The 17,578-nt window shown below is 37.0% G+C and overlaps 2 protein-coding genes across 2 annotated transcripts in view; one reads left to right on the forward strand and one right to left on the reverse strand.

Annotated features, from left to right (window-relative positions):
- The first annotated feature begins 4,591 nt into the window (after nt 1-4,591).
- Nucleotides 4,592-11,757, forward strand: LOC142970817 (rho GTPase-activating protein 8-like). The gene is made up of 13 exons (XM_076111256.1): nt 4,592-4,687; nt 7,464-7,505; nt 8,404-8,541; nt 8,634-8,721; nt 8,821-8,952; nt 9,068-9,154; nt 9,226-9,324; nt 9,666-9,779; nt 9,859-9,932; nt 10,068-10,145; nt 10,292-10,420; nt 10,499-10,602; nt 11,160-11,757. The coding sequence occupies exons 1-13, from the start codon at nt 4,663-4,665 to the stop codon at nt 11,355-11,357; spliced, it is 1,308 nt and encodes a 435-aa protein (XP_075967371.1). The 5' UTR covers nt 4,592-4,662; the 3' UTR covers nt 11,358-11,757.
- Nucleotides 11,758-12,537: 780 nt separating this feature from the next.
- phf21b (PHD finger protein 21B) overlaps nt 12,538-17,578 on the reverse strand; it is a 55,023-nt gene continuing 49,982 nt past the window's right edge. The window contains exon 15 of the mRNA XM_076111235.1: nt 12,538-17,551. Within this exon, the coding sequence (XP_075967350.1) occupies nt 17,201-17,551 (351 nt within the window). The 3' untranslated portion in view covers nt 12,538-17,200. The remainder of the gene's footprint in view (nt 17,552-17,578) is intronic.

A 17,578-nucleotide genomic window follows, 5' to 3' on the forward strand; every position in this document is an offset into this window, starting at 1 on the left:
GTTGTAGTCCTGTCATGTACATGGACTACAACCAGGATGAGAGGGTTAGTTATGCAATACAATATGTGCTTTTGTCTTTCGGGTGAACCAACCTTTTAAGAGCATCTCTATTATTAGACATAGAGTTAAAGTAAAGGATTATTATATATTGTATTATATTCCTTTTCTTCTTTTTGCAGTAAAAACAGACTTGTTTAAATACCAACATGCTCACAGAGAGGTCCAGTTACACTGAAACACTTCATCAAACATGAACTGATGTACATTCATATCTAAGGTCCACCCCGGCTCCTCTGACGGTCACTTTATTTAGGAAACCTCCTGTTCTTCCTCTCATACATAGAGATTAGTAGAGTATTTATGCCCAGCAGCACGTGGACTTGTCAGATATCTGCTGCCTGCATGTGATGCAGCTCATCAGTATTCTCATCCATATTTGGGTCACATAGTCTCTATGTACTCTCCTCATTTGCATAATCACAGAATACCATTCAAACCCCTCTTTCTTTAATGTTTGGGGGGGGGGGGGGGGGGGGGGTGTTTGGAGGAGCAGATTTGTGCTTATTGTTTATCACAGTAAACTACAGTGAATCACGTTTCACACTGAACGTGGACTAATCTGTTGTATCCAAAGATAACAACACTTCTTCTTCATGTGTTAGAATAAAGACTTCTATAGAATCTTATTCCTCCGCTTTGGTCCAGTCTGACATTCTGGATTGATTATCATGAAACCTTGTGTGCTCATGCTCCCCAGAGGATTCATCTTCCTCCTTTAGTGCCATCGTTCACTGAAATATCTCAACAACTAATAATTGCATTGCGATGAAGTTCAGCACAGACATTAATATTCCCACAGGATGAGTGTGATCGCTCTCATTCCCATGAGCCTCATCTCTTCTCTGTGTTTACTGATAATTCATTCCTCCACCACGACGGTTATGTTTCTGTTTGTCAGCAGGATTACAGAGAAAACTACTGATTTAATGAAACGTGGTGGAAGGCTGCAGCATTGGCCAAGAAAGAAGCCATTATATTTGAGCCTTTATTCTCCTTCTGGTTAGTAAATGTTATCATGTCGGACAAAGATGGTGAGATGTTTTTTAAATTAAGCATTTTACCTGCTGAATATTTGAGTTTATTAATTTATTTTAAAAGGATGCCAATAAGCTGGTACCCGGGTTCTGACATCCAGTAGATCGTATTCATCACACACACTGTCTACAGAACCACATTATTAATTATTATTTGTCATGAACACAGCAGCAGCATCATACCGCTGTCACATGTTGGGAACCAGCAGTGGGCCCAGAGTCGTTCCCTGAGGAACTCCAGAAATCATGATGTCAGAAGACAACATTAGAAACAATATTTAAAACAAATGATATAGATAATTAGACGAGTTATGAGCACACAATAACAGTTTGATATCTTGAGATAATAAAGTAACAGATGACGTTAAGATAATAGACCTAAAAGAACCAGAAGCTGCAGAAGCAAAGTTTGAGGAATGCAGTTTCTTCCCGATTAGCTTTGATGAACGCTTAAATTCTTCTTAATTACCTCCTTTAAGAACAATGGAACCCTCTGACTGTGCAGTGTTTGACTTTGCTCTTCATATTATTTATGTCTTTATTCGGGTCCCTTCTGTCTCTCTGTAACGCCGCCGGCTCTGGGTTAAAAGACAAAGACTCTTTCTCTGAAATTGCTCCCCACAGAGTTTTTGAGAGCTTTGCATATGAATTTATTTTTGGGGTAAATCCTAAATCCTTCCTCCAGGATGCCTCAGCGGAGCGTCAGAGTCTCCTGAAGAAAGGAAACGGGAGACTCTTCAGATTTGAGTTTGACGGAGCTCCGTATTAAAATTAAAAACCTTTTTCTCTCTGACAGATTCACACCTCAGAGAGATATTAAGTACAAAGGCTGGAATATAATATGATCATATTGACCAGTAAAGAGGAAATATAAAGCAACATGCAGCACATCAAATAATTAGAACAATAAAGGTACAAAACAGTTCTAGTAAAAAAAGAAATAACAATAAAATACTTCAAAGAAAGCATAAAATATTCAAACAGAATAAAAGGATTTCACTTGTAATAAAATACTTTAAAACATATTTTGGGTTAATAAATGCAGCATGTAAATAAGCATAATAAATAAGATAAGAAGATGAATATCAATTCAATCAATATTAATATCAACGTCACACATGTGAGGTTTATGAATAAAGTAATAAAACTAAATAAAAACAAGAACGTCTTCTTCTTCTTCTTCTTCTCCTTCTTCTCCCTCTTCTTCTTCTTCTCCTTCTTCTTCTCCTTCTTCTTCTCCTTCTTCTTCTTCTTCTCCTTCTTCTTCTCCTTCTTCTTCTCCTTCTTCTCCCTCTTCTTCTTCTTCTCCTTCTTCTTCTCCTTCTTCTTCTCCTTCTCCTTCTTCTTCTTCTCCTCCTTCTCCTTCTTCTTCTTCTCCTTCTTCTCCTTCTTTATGTATTTACTTTACTTAATATAGAGACATATTCACATTATATAGTCATTTAAAAGCTAGATTTAAATCTAAACACACACTTTAAACCAGTGATGGAAAGTACATTTACTTCATTATTGTACTAAAGTACTCAACAATTGAAATGATGAACATTAAATTGTGGTTTTATTGTAGCTCTATTTTATTCTTTATCTACTTTGATTTGTGTACTTGTACCAGCTGCAAAGTACACACTGGTTTATAAATATATGAGAAAAACTGTTTTAAATAAGTGGAATAAAAACAATTTAAAATGTATAAAGTTGAGTTCAGGGACAAACAGAGTGTGGGAAATCAGGACCCAATCAGCAGCAGAGCTTCAGCTCCGTCCAGCAGACGTCAGGATTTCACAACTTTAGAACATGAAACACAGAAGATTTATTGATGTTGTTCTTTAATATGAATGAATCTGATATGAAGAGAGGTTCTCTCCACTTAAAGTAAATATAACATCTGCTGGACTGATATCCTGATATCTGAGGTTAAACTCCAAACACAAACAATATATACATATATATATATATATAATATATATATATATATATAATATATATATATATATATATATTACTGTATTTACTGTGTTTACTGTATTTACTGTGTTTACTTTGTTTACTGTATTTACTGTTTACTGTATTTACTGTATTTACTGTGTTTACTGTATTTACTGTTTACTGTGTTTACTGTGTTTACTGTTTACTGTGTTTACTGTATTTACTGTATTTACTGTATTTACTGTGTTTACTTTGTTTACTGTATTTACTGTTTACTGTATTTACTGTATTTACTGTGTTTACTGTATTTACTGTGTTTACTGTGTTTACTGTATTTACTGTTTACTGTGTTTACTGTGTTTACTGTATTTACTGTATTTACTGTTTACGGTGTTTACTGTATTTACTGTGTTTACTGTATTTACTGTATTTACTGTATTTACTGTGTTTACTGTATTTACTGTGTTTACTTGTTTACTGTATTTACTGTGTTTACTTGTTTACTGTATTTACTGTGTTTACTGTGTTTACTGTGTTTACTGTGTTTACTGTATTTACTGTATTTACTGTATTTACTGTGTTTACTGTATTTACTGTATTTACTGTATTTACTGTGTTTACTGTATTTACTGTGTTTACTTGTTTACTGTATTTACTGTGTTTACTTGTTTACTGTATTTACTGTGTTTACTTGTTTACTGTATTTACTGTGTTTACTGTGTTTACTGTATTTACTGTATTTACTGTGTTTACTTGTTTACTGTATTTACTGTGTTTACTTGTTTACTGTATTTACTGTGTTTACTGTGTTTACTGGTTTACTGTGTTTACTGTGTTGACTTGTTTACTGTGTTTACTGTGTTTACTTGTTTACTGTGTTTACTGTGTTTACTGTTTACTGTGTTTACTGTGTTTACTTGTTTTCTGTGTTTACTGTATTTACTTGTTTACTGTGTTTACTGTGTTTACTGTGTTTACTTGTTTACTGTATTTACTGTGTTTACTGTTTACTCAGGTTTGATCCCAGTCTGCTGTGGAAAATAATTTTTAAATAATTTAAAATATGAATAAAACAACTTCCATCATTAAAACAATGTTCCTTCATGTTATTGTTTGTTTTGTAGGATTTTTGTTTTTATATTATCAAAATATAATCAACTAATTAATTATGATGCAATGAAAAGTGACAGATTACACACATTAATGTTACAATAATTACAATTCAATAATATAAAATATATCATTCTGTATAAAAAGTACTTTTACTTCCGTTAGTATTACTAATAGTATATATATATATATGTTGGTGATAATACTTTTGTACTTTTACTTTTACTTCATTGATTACTTGTACACTGTGGTATTACTACTCTTTCTGCAGTATGACGTCAGAGTTCTTCTTCTTCTACTGTTTATTTGCACATTTTTTTGAAAAAAAGAAGAAGAAAGAAACATGGGTTAGGCGGAGCTGTGAGCTGCGCATGCGCAGTGGTCTTTTCTCCCAGCCCGGTTGCTGGAGGAAGTTTGCATCAACTCTACCTGTTGGATGTTTAGCTCATCTACCGTGTGAGCTGCGCATGCGCAGTGGTCTTTTCTCCCAGCCCGGTTGCTGGAGGAAGTTTGCATCAACTCTACCTGTTGGATGTTTAGCTCATCTACCGCTACAGGTGAGTGTTTGACCCTCTCGTGCTGCTTCCTGTCTCCTCGTGCACATTATCTCACACCATATGAAGCGTCTGTAGGTGTGAAATATCATATTTAACCGTGTTTTCAGCGCGTGCGTCGCTGATTAAACGCAGGTTAATGAAGCAGGTGAAGCTAAGATGCTAATGATAGCTCGTTGTGTTTACCTTTAATGATTCTATTAACTTTAAGTATCACTAACTAACAGTGCTTCATAAGTACTACTTCATTCAGTACCTCGGTGTAGAAATACTCTGTTACCAGATACTCACTGCCCTCAAGAGGTACCGTTATTGTACTTTATACTACATCTCAGAGGTAGTTATTGTACTTTATACTAATCTCAGAGGTAGTTATTGTACTTTATACTAATCTCAGAGGTAGTTATTGTACTTATACTACATCTCAGAGGTAGTTATTGTACTTTATACTACATCTCAGAGGTAGTTATTGTACTTTATAACTACATCTCAGAGGTAGTTATTGTACTTTATACTACATCTCAGAGGTAGTTATTGTACTTTATACTACATCTCAGAGGTAGTTATTGTACTTTATACTACATCTCAGAGGTAGTTATTGTACTTTATACTACATCTCAGAGGTAGTTATTGTACTTTATACTACATCTCAGAGGTAGTTATTGTACTTTATACTACATCTCAGAGGTAGTTATTGTACTTTATACTACATCTCAGAGGTAGTTATTGTACTTTATACTACATCTCAGAGGTAGTTATTGTACTTTATACTACATCTCAGAGGTAGTTATTGTACTTTATACTACATCTCAGAGGTAGTTATTGTACTTTATACTACATCTCAGAGGTAGTTATTGTACTTTATACTACATCTCAGAGGTAGTTATTGTACTTTATACTACATCTCAGAGGTAGTTATTGTACTTTATACTACATCTCAGAGGTAGTTATTGTACTTTATACTACATCTCAGAGGTAGTTATTGTACTTTATACTACATCTCAGAGGTAGTTATTGTACTTTATACTACATCTCAGAGGTAGTTATTGTACTTTATACTACATCTCAGAGGTAGTTATTGTACTTTATACTACATCTCAGAGGTAGTTATTGTACTTTATACTACATCTCAGAGGTAGTTATTGTACTTTATACTACATCTCAGAGGTAGTTATTGTACTTTATACTACATCTCAGAGGTAGTTATTGTACTTTATACTACATCTCAGAGGTAGTTATTGTACTTTATACTACATCTCAGAGGTAGTTATTGTACTTTATACTACATCTCAGAGGTAGTTATTGTACTTTATACTACATCTCAGAGGTAGTTATTGTACTTTATACTACATCTCAGAGGTAGTTATTGTACTTTATACTACATCTCAGAGGTAGTTATTGTACTTTATACTACATCTCAGAGGTAGTTATTGTACTTTATACTACATCTCAGAGGTAGTTATTGTACTTTATACTACATCTCAGAGGTAGTTATTGTACTTTATACTACATCTCAGAGGTAGTTATTGTACTTTATACTACATCTCAGAGGTAGTTATTGTACTTTATACTACATCTCAGAGGTAGTTATTGTACTTTATACTACATCTCAGAGGTAGTTATTGTACTTTATACTACATCTCAGAGGTAGTTATTGTACTTTATACTACATCTCAGAGGTAGTTATTGTACTTTATACTACATCTCAGAGGTAGTTATTGTACTTTATACTACATCTCAGAGGTAGTTATTGTACTTTATACTACATCTCAGAGGTAGTTATTGTACTTTATACTACATCTCAGAGGTAGTTATTGTACTTTATACTACATCTCAGAGGTAGTTATTGTACTTTATACTACATCTCAGAGGTAGTTATTGTACTTTATACTACATCTCAGAGGTAGTTATTGTACTTTATACTACATCTCAGAGGTAGTTATTGTACTTTATACTACATCTCAGAGGTAGTTATTGTACTTTATACTACATCTCAGAGGTAATTATTGTACTTTATACTACATCTCAGAGGTAGTTATTGTACTTTATACTACATCTCAGAGGTAGTTATTGTACTTTATATTACATCTCAGAGGTAGTTATTGTACTTTATACTACATCTCAGAGGTAGTTATTGTACTTTATACTACATCTCAGAGGTAGTTATTGTACTTTATACTACATCTCAGAGGTAGTTATTGTACTTTATACTACATCTCAGAGGTAGTTATTGTACTTTATACTACATCTCAGAGGTAGTTATTGTACTTTATACTACATCTCAGAGGTAGTTATTGTACTTTATACTACATCTCAGAGGTAGTTATTGTACTTTATACTACATCTCAGAGGTAGTTATTGTACTTTATACTACATCTCAGAGGTAGTTATTGTACTTTATACTACATCTCAGAGGTAGTTATTGTACTTTATACTACATCTCAGAGGTAGTTATTGTACTTTATACTACATCTCAGAGGTAGTTATTGTACTTTATACTACATCTCAGAGGTAGTTATTGTACTTTATACTACATCTCAGAGGTAGTTATTGTACTTTATACTACATCTCAGAGGTAGTTATTGTACTTTATACTACATCTCAGAGGTAGTTATTGTACTTTATACTACATCTCAGAGGTAGTTATTGTACTTTATACTACATCTCAGAGGTAGTTATTGTACTTTATACTACAAGCACCACAAAGTAGTACTTAAATACAGTATTTGAGTAAATGTACTTCGTTACTCATCAGATGATTTGTTTCTGTTTCCCTCAGAAATGACGTCACCATCAGATCTGGAGCAGCTGGCAGAGATCGGTGAGTTTAAATACACTTAAATATTATTAGATATTATTTAACCAGTATAAATGCTGTTTATATATTAAAAAACACATTTTTATGTCCAAGCGAGAAGTTAAAAACAATTAAAACCAAAACAGACAAACTGAGACACTCGTCACACTACAGAAGAATAAACACATTATACATTTAACAAGTTTAATATTTCACTTTATATTTAACAACAACCCTTCTTTATGTTGTTGATTGCTTCATTTCTACGTTACTTAAGGTTTTATGAGATAAAAACAAACTTCAGTCAGTTATTGTTAATGTTTGTATCTTCAGTTATTGAGCTTCTGTTTCATACACTCAGTGATCCTCTGTATGACATCACACTCTCAGCCTCTGATGTCGTGTTGAACAACAGTAAAAAGCTTCAACGTTGAGCTGAATCGACACCTTTCTCAAACAAACATCACATTATTAATGTAGCATTAGGTTTAGCTAGCTGTTAGCTTTGAATGTTTAAATGCAGTTTCTCTTTTTAAAATAGTAACTTTCTCACTTTGTTGTTTCGTCTCAGAGAAGAGAAGCTGCATGTGGTTCAGTTGTATATTGTTGTTTATTCAGAACAGAGTAGATGTACTTCAGAGACATTCTGTCTCTTCCTGCTCTCTGATGTAACCTGAGTCGGATCATTTCCTCTGTTATCAGTGTGTTTATGAAGCACTTCCTCTGGTCTGTACTTCAGGAGCAGATCAGGACTCACTAGAGCGTGGTCGGTGTGGTGGAGCAGGAACTTGTGATTTAGCTGCTGTGTGTAGTGGAGACTGGGGTTTCCTGTGTATACGCCACTTATTCAGGGGTTTCCCACGGGATTGTGGGTAAACCTCAGACCCTTTAAGGTGGATTCATTCCCTCTTAACTGTGACAGAGCTTCAGAAGGACGAAGAGGAGGATGATGATGATGATGTCACAGACGGTCCGTCGGTTCCTCCAATCAGCAGATCCGGTGCTGATTCTTCTCACCCGTATTATGACGTAGCTCGACACGGAATCATCCAGGTCTCAGGTCAGTTTGAAACATTTAGACATGACTACCTGCTCAGGTACTCTGTTCTCTACCTGCTCAGGTACTCTGTTCACTTCCTGTTTCCTCTCCAGGTGACGACAGGTACGGCAGGAAGTTGATCATCTTCAGCAGCTGCTGTTTGCCTCCATCTCACCAGCTGAACCACCGCCGCCTGCTGGAGTGAGTCCAGACTAAAGCCTTCATACAGACACACACCCGTAGACTGACACACACCTGTACTCACTCACATGATGCCTGTGTTGCTCGTGTTCTCTGCAGGTACCTGAAGTTCACGCTGGACCAGTATGTGGAGATGGACTACATCCTGGTTTACTTCCACTACGGCCTGAAGAGCAGCAACAAGCCGTCTCTGAAGTGGCTCCGAGAAGCTTACGGAGAGTTCGACAGGAAGTGAGTCTCCTCAGGTTAAACATGACGGTTACTTTATTTTGGTTTCTTTCAGTTTGAATTGTACTAAACTTATATTATTAGTGTTCACAACTCTGATTTAGTTTATTTTGAACAGGTACAAGAAGAACATGAAAACGTTGTACGTCGTTCATCCGACAAATTTCATCCGAATCGTGTGGAACATCTTCAAACCTCTGATCAGGTAAAGAACTCACCTGCTGGACCTCAAACCGTGTGAAACGTTAAAGCTTCTTCATGTTTCTTCTTCTTCAGTCACAAGTTTGGGAAGAAGCTGACGTACGTGAACTACCTGACTGAACTCAGAGAACACCTGAACTACAAGCAGCTCATCATCCCCCCCGACGTGCTCAGGTACTCGACTCTGCTCTTCATCCAGGAAGTGGTTTAGATTGGCTGAGCAGGGACGCCTCCCGAAACCTGGTTCTAGAGGGGAACCGGTTCTAAATCAGTAGAAACAGAGTATTGATGCTATTTGATTACACACAAGAATAATAGAGCAATGTCTATTTTTCTGATATTTTATTTTATTTTTAATTTTATTTTTATTAAAATTTTAAAATATTTGTATTTTATTTATTGTGTTCGTTTTGTATTACATTTTAAAAGTAAAAAAAAATAATAATTGTCTTAATTAATCATTTATATGAATACATTAACTGATATGAAAACCTTTCTTTTTGTGCGTCTCTCAGACACGATGAGAAGCTTCGAGCTGCTCAGAGAGGAGGAGGAGCCCCCCCCTCCCTGAAGACCCCCCCACCTCGACCCCCCCTCCCCACACAGCAGTTTGGAGTCAGTCTGCAGTAGTGAGTAGTTCACTGACGCACCAAACGCGTAGTTTAGACGAGCGTCTGTTCTTCTGACAGTGAGTTGTTTCTTGTTCAGCATCAGAGAGAAGAACAGAGAGCAGATGATCCCTCCTGTGATCCGTCACACTGTGAGCTACCTGAAGGAGAGAGGTGAGTGGTGATGTCATGAGGTCATGGTTGTTCGTATTTAATTATAGAATGTAAACTCCCCAAAAGTTGTGGAATAAATTCCTAATAAATCATGAAATATGAGCGTATTTATTGGTGATGTTGTGAGTGTTTCAGGTCTGAGGACCGAGGGCATCTTCAGACGCTCGGCTCGAGTTCAGCTCATCAAAGACGTTCAGAGGCTCTATAACCTGGGTGAGCGGGGTCTCCCTCCCTGAGGAGCAGGGTCCTCTCAGTACCAGGAAGTGGAGATCAATGTGTGATAACATCATCTACTGATCCGTCATTCCGGATGATTAATAATGTGTTGATAAAGTTTATTTGAATCACTGACTCTTCAGGTAAACCAGTAAACTTTGACGATTATCACGACGTCCACGTTCCTGCTGTGATCCTCAAGACGTTCCTCAGAGAGATGCCAGAACCTCTGCTCACCTTCACAGTCTACAGCCAGGTCCAGGACCTCCTCAGTGAGTGGAGGGGGGGGGGGGGGGATGTGTGAACTCTTCCTCTTGTTGTCTCACACGTTTGCTTGTTTGTTGTTGTAGCCGTGGAGACGAGTCTGAGGGTCAGCCGCTGTAAACAGATGATGGAAAGTCTTCCTGAACATCACTTCATCGTAGCAAAGTACCTGCTGAGTTTCCTCCACACGGTACGAGTTATGAATAGATAGATCGACTTTATTTCAGGGTCCAGAGAGACAAATACAGACACAAATAAATAAAAGTACGGAGGCCTAGCAATGCCTTACAAAGAGACAGCTGTACCAATGTCGCCACAGCTGGACTGGTAGCGTGTGCTGCTAAACCTTATGTTGGTTAAAACAACTATGATCTCATTTTCAGAGTCATTCAGTCGACAGATGAATTTATACATGAGATTTCTTAACACAGTTTGGAAAGTGTTGACTCGTGCAGCCACGAGTCTTTCTTAAGAAAGACAGAAATAATAAACTTTAAAACTTGTGTAGCAGCTTTCTTACATGAAGTACTTTAGATAGAAATGAAAACATTTAATCAAACATTTTAAAAACAATTGAATGAAATGCAGATGTTTTAATATGATAAACACTTAAATAAGACATATTTTATACTGAACGACACAGATTTGTCTGTTTCTTTTAATATATTATTATGTATATTATATGTTCTCTGTGGACGTGTTTGTTGATCGTGACCTCACCGTTCGTGACCTCACCGATCTCCTCAGGTGTCTCAGCAGAGCCTGGTGAACAAGATGAGCTCCTCTAACCTGGCCTGTGTGTTCGGGGTGAACCTGGTGTGGCCTCTCCACGGCTCCATCTCTCTCACGGATCTGACGCCCATCAACATCTTCACCGAGATCCTCGTGGAACACTTCCCCACCGTGTTCGGCTCCCGCTGCCCACCTGCACAGGTAGAGCCCTGAAACCTGTAGACCAGCACCACACACACCTGGACCCAGACCGCACTCTTCTTCTGGGAACACTTTAAAAAGGCAAAATATCTCAACAACTACCATGAAATCAGCTGTGGATATCCATTGTCCCCAGAGGACACTTCTTAAAGACTCCTGATTCCCACCGAAACGGACTGAACGTTCCTGCTCCTCAGAGGATGAACCTTTAACCTTGTACACACTGTTGTGGACTTTGAGTTTTCCCCTCTAGCGACACCTTCAGGACCGGTGTAGACTTTGCACTTCAAATTATCGTTTTGTCTTGATTAGCCTTTGATCATTTTTGTTAGTGTTAGTTGCAGATAATTGAATCACATTATGTTGTGTTGATGGTGCAAATATGTTTAATAAAAGTCTGACATCTTTCTAATACGTTTCTCTTGTTCGTTCACTTAAATAAGACGATAGAAGTGTATATTTTTCTACATGCTATACTATGTCACGTGCATGCTATACTATGTCACGTGCATGCTATACTATGTCACGTGCATGCTATACTATGTCACGTGCATGCTATACTATGTCACGTGCATGCTATACTATGTCACGTGCATGCTATACTATGTCACGTGCATGCTATACTATGTCACGTGCATGCTATACTATGTCACGTGCATGCTATACTATGTCACGTGCATGCTATACTATGTCACGTGCATGCTATACTATGTCACGTGCATGCTATACTATGTCACGTGCATGCTATACTATGTCACGTGCATGCTATACTATGTCACGTGCATGCTATACTATGTCACGTGCATGCTATACTATGTCACGTGCATGCTATACTATGTCACGTCCATGCTATACTATGTCACGTGCATGCTATACTATGTCACGTGCATGCTATACTATGTCACGTGCATGCTATACTATGTCACGTGCATGCTATACTATGTCACGTGCATGCTATACTATGTCACGTGCATGCTATACTATGTCACGTGCATGCTATACTATGTCACGTGCATGCTATACTATGTCACGTGCATGCTATACTATGTCATGTACATGCTATACTAGGATATATCTCTGATCCATTCGTGTTCACTGACATGAAAACACTTCAAAACTTTTTGTTCTTGAATTTTGTTTATTAATGATTCCATTTTTCATAAGAACTTGGTACAAAAAAGTGAGACTACTCTTTAATCATTTACCAACTTCCATCAATGAACTTTTTTAATGCATCATAAAGAAGAGAAAACTACATTGGCATATTTAAGACAAACACGTTCCTATACACACTATCCACTGGACAGCCTCCTTATTACTGACAAAGAAAACTACTTCAACAGCCAACACACATGTTTCACTTTCCATCTAAACGTGTCGTCGCTTCCTCGTGAAAAAAATAAGACATCGAACGTCGCGAAGCTGGAAGTCAGAACGCAGAACCGGCAAACAATAAAAAATCCAACGTTCTGTTTTCTTCTTCTGTTTTTTTGCTCCTTGATAAAAGAATATAAAAATGTTCTAACTTCATTTGTTCAAATGTTGTGTTGTGTATTAAAATAGATTTGTTTAAGCACAGCACAGTTTCTCCCGGAGAAGAGTTCTAGAAACGGATGAGGAGGTTTTTTGGGACGGTTGATGTTTTTCTTTGTTTTTAGGGTTCTGAAGCGCTGATATGGTTCCATCTGGTTCTATTCACCACCTGGAGTCTCGATATGCATCACATGGTACATTCTGAGAGATTTCACTTCTCCACACTGATCATGATTTTCTTCATTTTGAAAAAGGCAAGTTAGGTTCAACGTTAATGCATATCTGCTGTTTATCTGACAGAGACAGAGCCTGGTGTCCACTCGCTGTAACACAACGTTTGTGTGCTTAGTTAACTGTTCAATCCATTCTGCAGCTGTTCAGGATAAAAACACATTCATGTCAATAATGTGATGAAAAGAGATCCGGTAGGTCATTATGGTGACAAACTGTCGAAGTAATGACGTCATATCTCAAAATAAGGACTTAGTGGCCTGGTAGGCCGAAGTCAGACAGTGAAGTGAGTGAGACGCCAAGTCGTTATTTCGAGATACTAAGTCGTTATTTCGACAAACAGGACCTTTTTTTTTTTTTATTGAATTGGTGGAAATGGACTTTGCATAATTAAGATCTCCAACAACTTGATGCAAAGTTTTTATGAACCGGATCAAATGTGTCGGTTTAAAAGTGTTAACGTGGTAAAAATGACGCTGTGTCTTTAAATGGAGGCAGTCTGCCACGCCGTTACATCATAGATATATAAAACACTTTAATAACATTAAATGGTATCATTTCTGCAGCACATACCATAATTAATACTAATTGCTACTAAGAGACACTGATATGAGATGTGTCCGGAGAACTTCAGAAGACTTGTTTATTTACCAAAATACTAAATTTAGCAATTTACAACAAAATCAAACCAGTAAATTCAGCGGTGGCACAAATATTTAGAAGTAAAAGTACTTGTTATGCAGAAAGTTGGCCCTTGGGAGCGTTACGTTATTACGTTTATTATCATTTCATGTTCTTGCAAATACACAGACGTGTCGGTAGAATATGAATATTGTAGTTGAGCGAGAAGATATGAATTTGAAATTGAAATTTAAGGAGCAAAATTAATATAAGAAATTTGTAATTTGAGGTGGAACATTTAACATAAACTCAGACATCAACCAGGCTCTGTGCTCTGATAAAGCGCATTATATATATATATATATGTATATATATGTATATATTTATATGTGTGTATTTTATTTTTAAACATAACGTGCATTTGGCTCAGAGTGTTGCGTGACAGCGGGAACAGATATGAATGTTTTCATACGTCTGGTTGAAACGTTTCAAAGAAAAACACTTGATTTGTATGAAAACACAGTATTTGTCAGATTACAGTCAGTACTTCATGTCTGTGTATTTCTGCGTCCAAAGAATGTTCTGAATAGACGTTTTTTTTCCAGCTTCTCAAATGTGAATATACGTTTAAATATCTAAAATGTATTTGTGACAAACTTCTGCCCGATACACAAAAAGAAAAGGCACAGATTACGACCCTTATGGTCGTAATCTGTGCCTTTTCTTTTTTAATTTTTTACAAATAAATGAAATGGGATTAATCGATAGTCAAATAATCATGAATTTAAACCTTTTTTATTTTATAAGTTTGAAAAAATTCAAAATCGATTTTTTCTTTTTTGCTGATTTAAACAGCTGATCACAAAATGAGCAAACTGAAAATGAAACTTCTTTGGATCAAAATGTACACAGACCTTTATCTTCCAGTATTGTTTGATATTAACTTTGATCTGTTTTGTTGGGGAACGCTTTGATGGCGTATTGCTCGTCTTTAACGTTCGTTTCGTTGTTCGCTGCCACGAATGCACCGGTTTGTTTCTGACGTGTTTTGTGCCGTACAGATGAAGCTTCTCCACTAATAACAATCGTTTCAGTATCTTTGATACTTCAGACACCAAACTCAGGATATGATTAGAAATAAGAATAAAAACAACCTCTTCTCACTTCAAACACAGATTCCTTTTTCTTTCTTTTGATAAAAGGCATCTTTCCCTCTGAATCATGGAAACCATTTGTTCATGTTTGTGCATCGACGGATGATCAATCAATAAAAAAAGGACTAAATCTATGTTAACATTAAAGTGAACCTCTCTGGACCAGCAGGAAGACTGAGCAGGACGGACGCACCGAGGTGAGGACCAAGAGGCCGTCTTTGTCGTGTTGTTGCAGGTTTTTTACGGAGTTTTCCCGTTTTTCGGATTGACTGGTTTCTTTAAAAGACAAAACAATAAGAACCTGGATGTGAAAGGATTGTTTGTACTTGAGGCAGTGTTTCGTTAACCGGCTCGTCGTCGCCGCTCAACGTTCATAAAACACGAGTAAAAAAACAATGAGCGAAAAATATGAAATAGGCAGAAAAAAAGCACAATAGACGTTATTGAAGATGATCCCAGTACAAAAACAAAGGAACAGGTTTTTGGCATATTTTCTATACTGGTTTAAAGTGTGGGGGGGGGGGGGGGGGGGGGGAATCACACCGAGTGTTCGAGTGCAGCTGTGAACAAACACGTCAAGTCTCTTTTTATTTAACTGTTTCTTTGCTGTGACGGAAGAACAAGCACGAATATTAATTTCTTCTTTCTACTGAGACGATCAATCGATCAAAGAAGTTATCTTCAGAATCGATTCATCGTTTGTCATTTTTTAAGCAGAAATATTGACGTAATTCAAATGAGAAGTTCTTTCTTTGTTGAACTCGGTGAACTAAATGTTTTTGGTTTCGACGTTTCACGACGTTAATAATAAAAATAATCATCCTGATTGAAACTAAATTTACTTGAAGTCTTTTCTGATTAAGAACAAAATACGACGACATGATTTTAAGACTTCTAAAGTTTAAATGTTGTTGTTGAAGCCACATCTTCAGGAACTTTTTAAAAGATTTCCTGATTTTTAGCTTTTTTGATATTTTGAATTATAACAAAGAATTTATAAATAAATAAATTCAATTTAAAAATTTCAATGGATTTATACTAATTATCACTGTTTTCATTAAGTTTAGCTTTACATATTTCTCTGAGAAAGAAATGTAAAATCATGTGATATTTTACATTTTCATGTTCTTGTTTCTACGTTGGCGTACCGGGCATTGTGGGTAAAAACTTAATATAAATAAAGTACAGAACCGTGAGAGGTGGCTTATACCCCAGAAAACAAATCAACTCATGAATAAAATAAATGAGATTAAATTAAAGGTTTTCTTCTGAACAGAACCATATTTACTGTTATTATCTCTTCATACGCTGATGATAATGTGCTGATTCTGCATAAAAATACGGTTCAGGACAAATTTAGGATTTCTTTCTCGTTAATTTACAACTTTGATCTCAAGGTTTTTTTCTATAACCCCCCCCCCCCCTTATCCTTCACTTTAAATAGATTTGTTGTCAACAGTTGCCTAGATACGCCGCTGTTTGTGTCCTTGTTGTTCGCGTTGCCGTCGAGCAGAAAACAGTTAAAGGTTCAGAGACTCGACCTGTTTCAGATGTGTGACTTCAGTAAAAAAAAACTGCAATGATACTCATAATAATAATAATAATAATACAACATATGTACAGTGATCCCCTTGAATACTCCAAACTTACATTTATCAACAGGCATCAGCATGAAAATACTAAAATCTCCACTAGAAACGCTCATTTCTGTAGTTTTATCTTAAATACTTTTTTCTTTGACTTTAACTCTATTAATACTGAAAAAAAGTTATTCTCTGTTTTTTGTTTTGAAGGCTCGTATGCGTTCACATACACGATGAAAAACATTTTTCCTGAATTATTATGGCAAAAAACATTGTTCATATGAGAATGAGAACAAACATCTACTGAGATATATCAATGTACAGTCCTTCCTTCAGCTAGCACTAACTCTACGTTCTCTCTCGCTTTATGCAGAACAATAATCAGACCTGTGTTTTAAAAAAGGGAAATATCTTTAGGACCGCCCACAGGAACTCCTGTCGTGTTCCTGCGGCAGCAGCACTGTAATCTAACTTTAGTAATAAATACATTAAGGCCAACAACGTTAATAAATATAAAATAACATAAAAAAAGAAATCTCGTAAGCACTGTAGGTGTTGGGTTTTTAAAAAATACTTGAATGGGAGTGAAGACGCTTCTTTTTTTCTCAAGTTTTTTTGTGTCTTTTCTTTCAGCTCCTTCGGAGGAAAGAAAAGACGGTTTCAGATATTATTCAGACAAAAGAAGGAACTCATCACTGCCCTTAAAAGGTCCGCGTGGAAAAAAGGTCCGCGGCTAGTTGTTGACGTCATCCTGGCTGTGGGCGTGGCTCTTCTGCTGGAGGGGCGTGGCCGAGGGGCCCGGGACGGCGGCGATGACGGGGGCGGTGGCGGCGATGGGGGGCGCGGCGGTGGCGGCGATGGGGGGCGCGGCGATGGGGGGCGCGGCGGTGACGGTGCTGGTGGGTTTGATCCAGGACTGGGAGAGCAGGGAGGAGGCGGCGGCGGCGATGGTGGCGGTGGTGGTCATGGTGACCTGGATGAGCTGGTCGCGTTGGATCAACCGGATCAGAGCTTTGAGGCGTTCCAGTGACGCCTGAGTGTCTCTCTGCTGCCCCAACAGACGCTCCCTCAGGTCCATGCACTGCTGCACACGAGCACACGAGTTATTACA

Source organism: Anarhichas minor, unplaced genomic scaffold (genome assembly GCF_050575085.1).
Source record: "Anarhichas minor isolate MPS153535 unplaced genomic scaffold, ASM5057508v1 ptg000044l, whole genome shotgun sequence".
Taxonomy (NCBI): domain Eukaryota; kingdom Metazoa; phylum Chordata; class Actinopteri; order Perciformes; family Anarhichadidae; genus Anarhichas; species Anarhichas minor.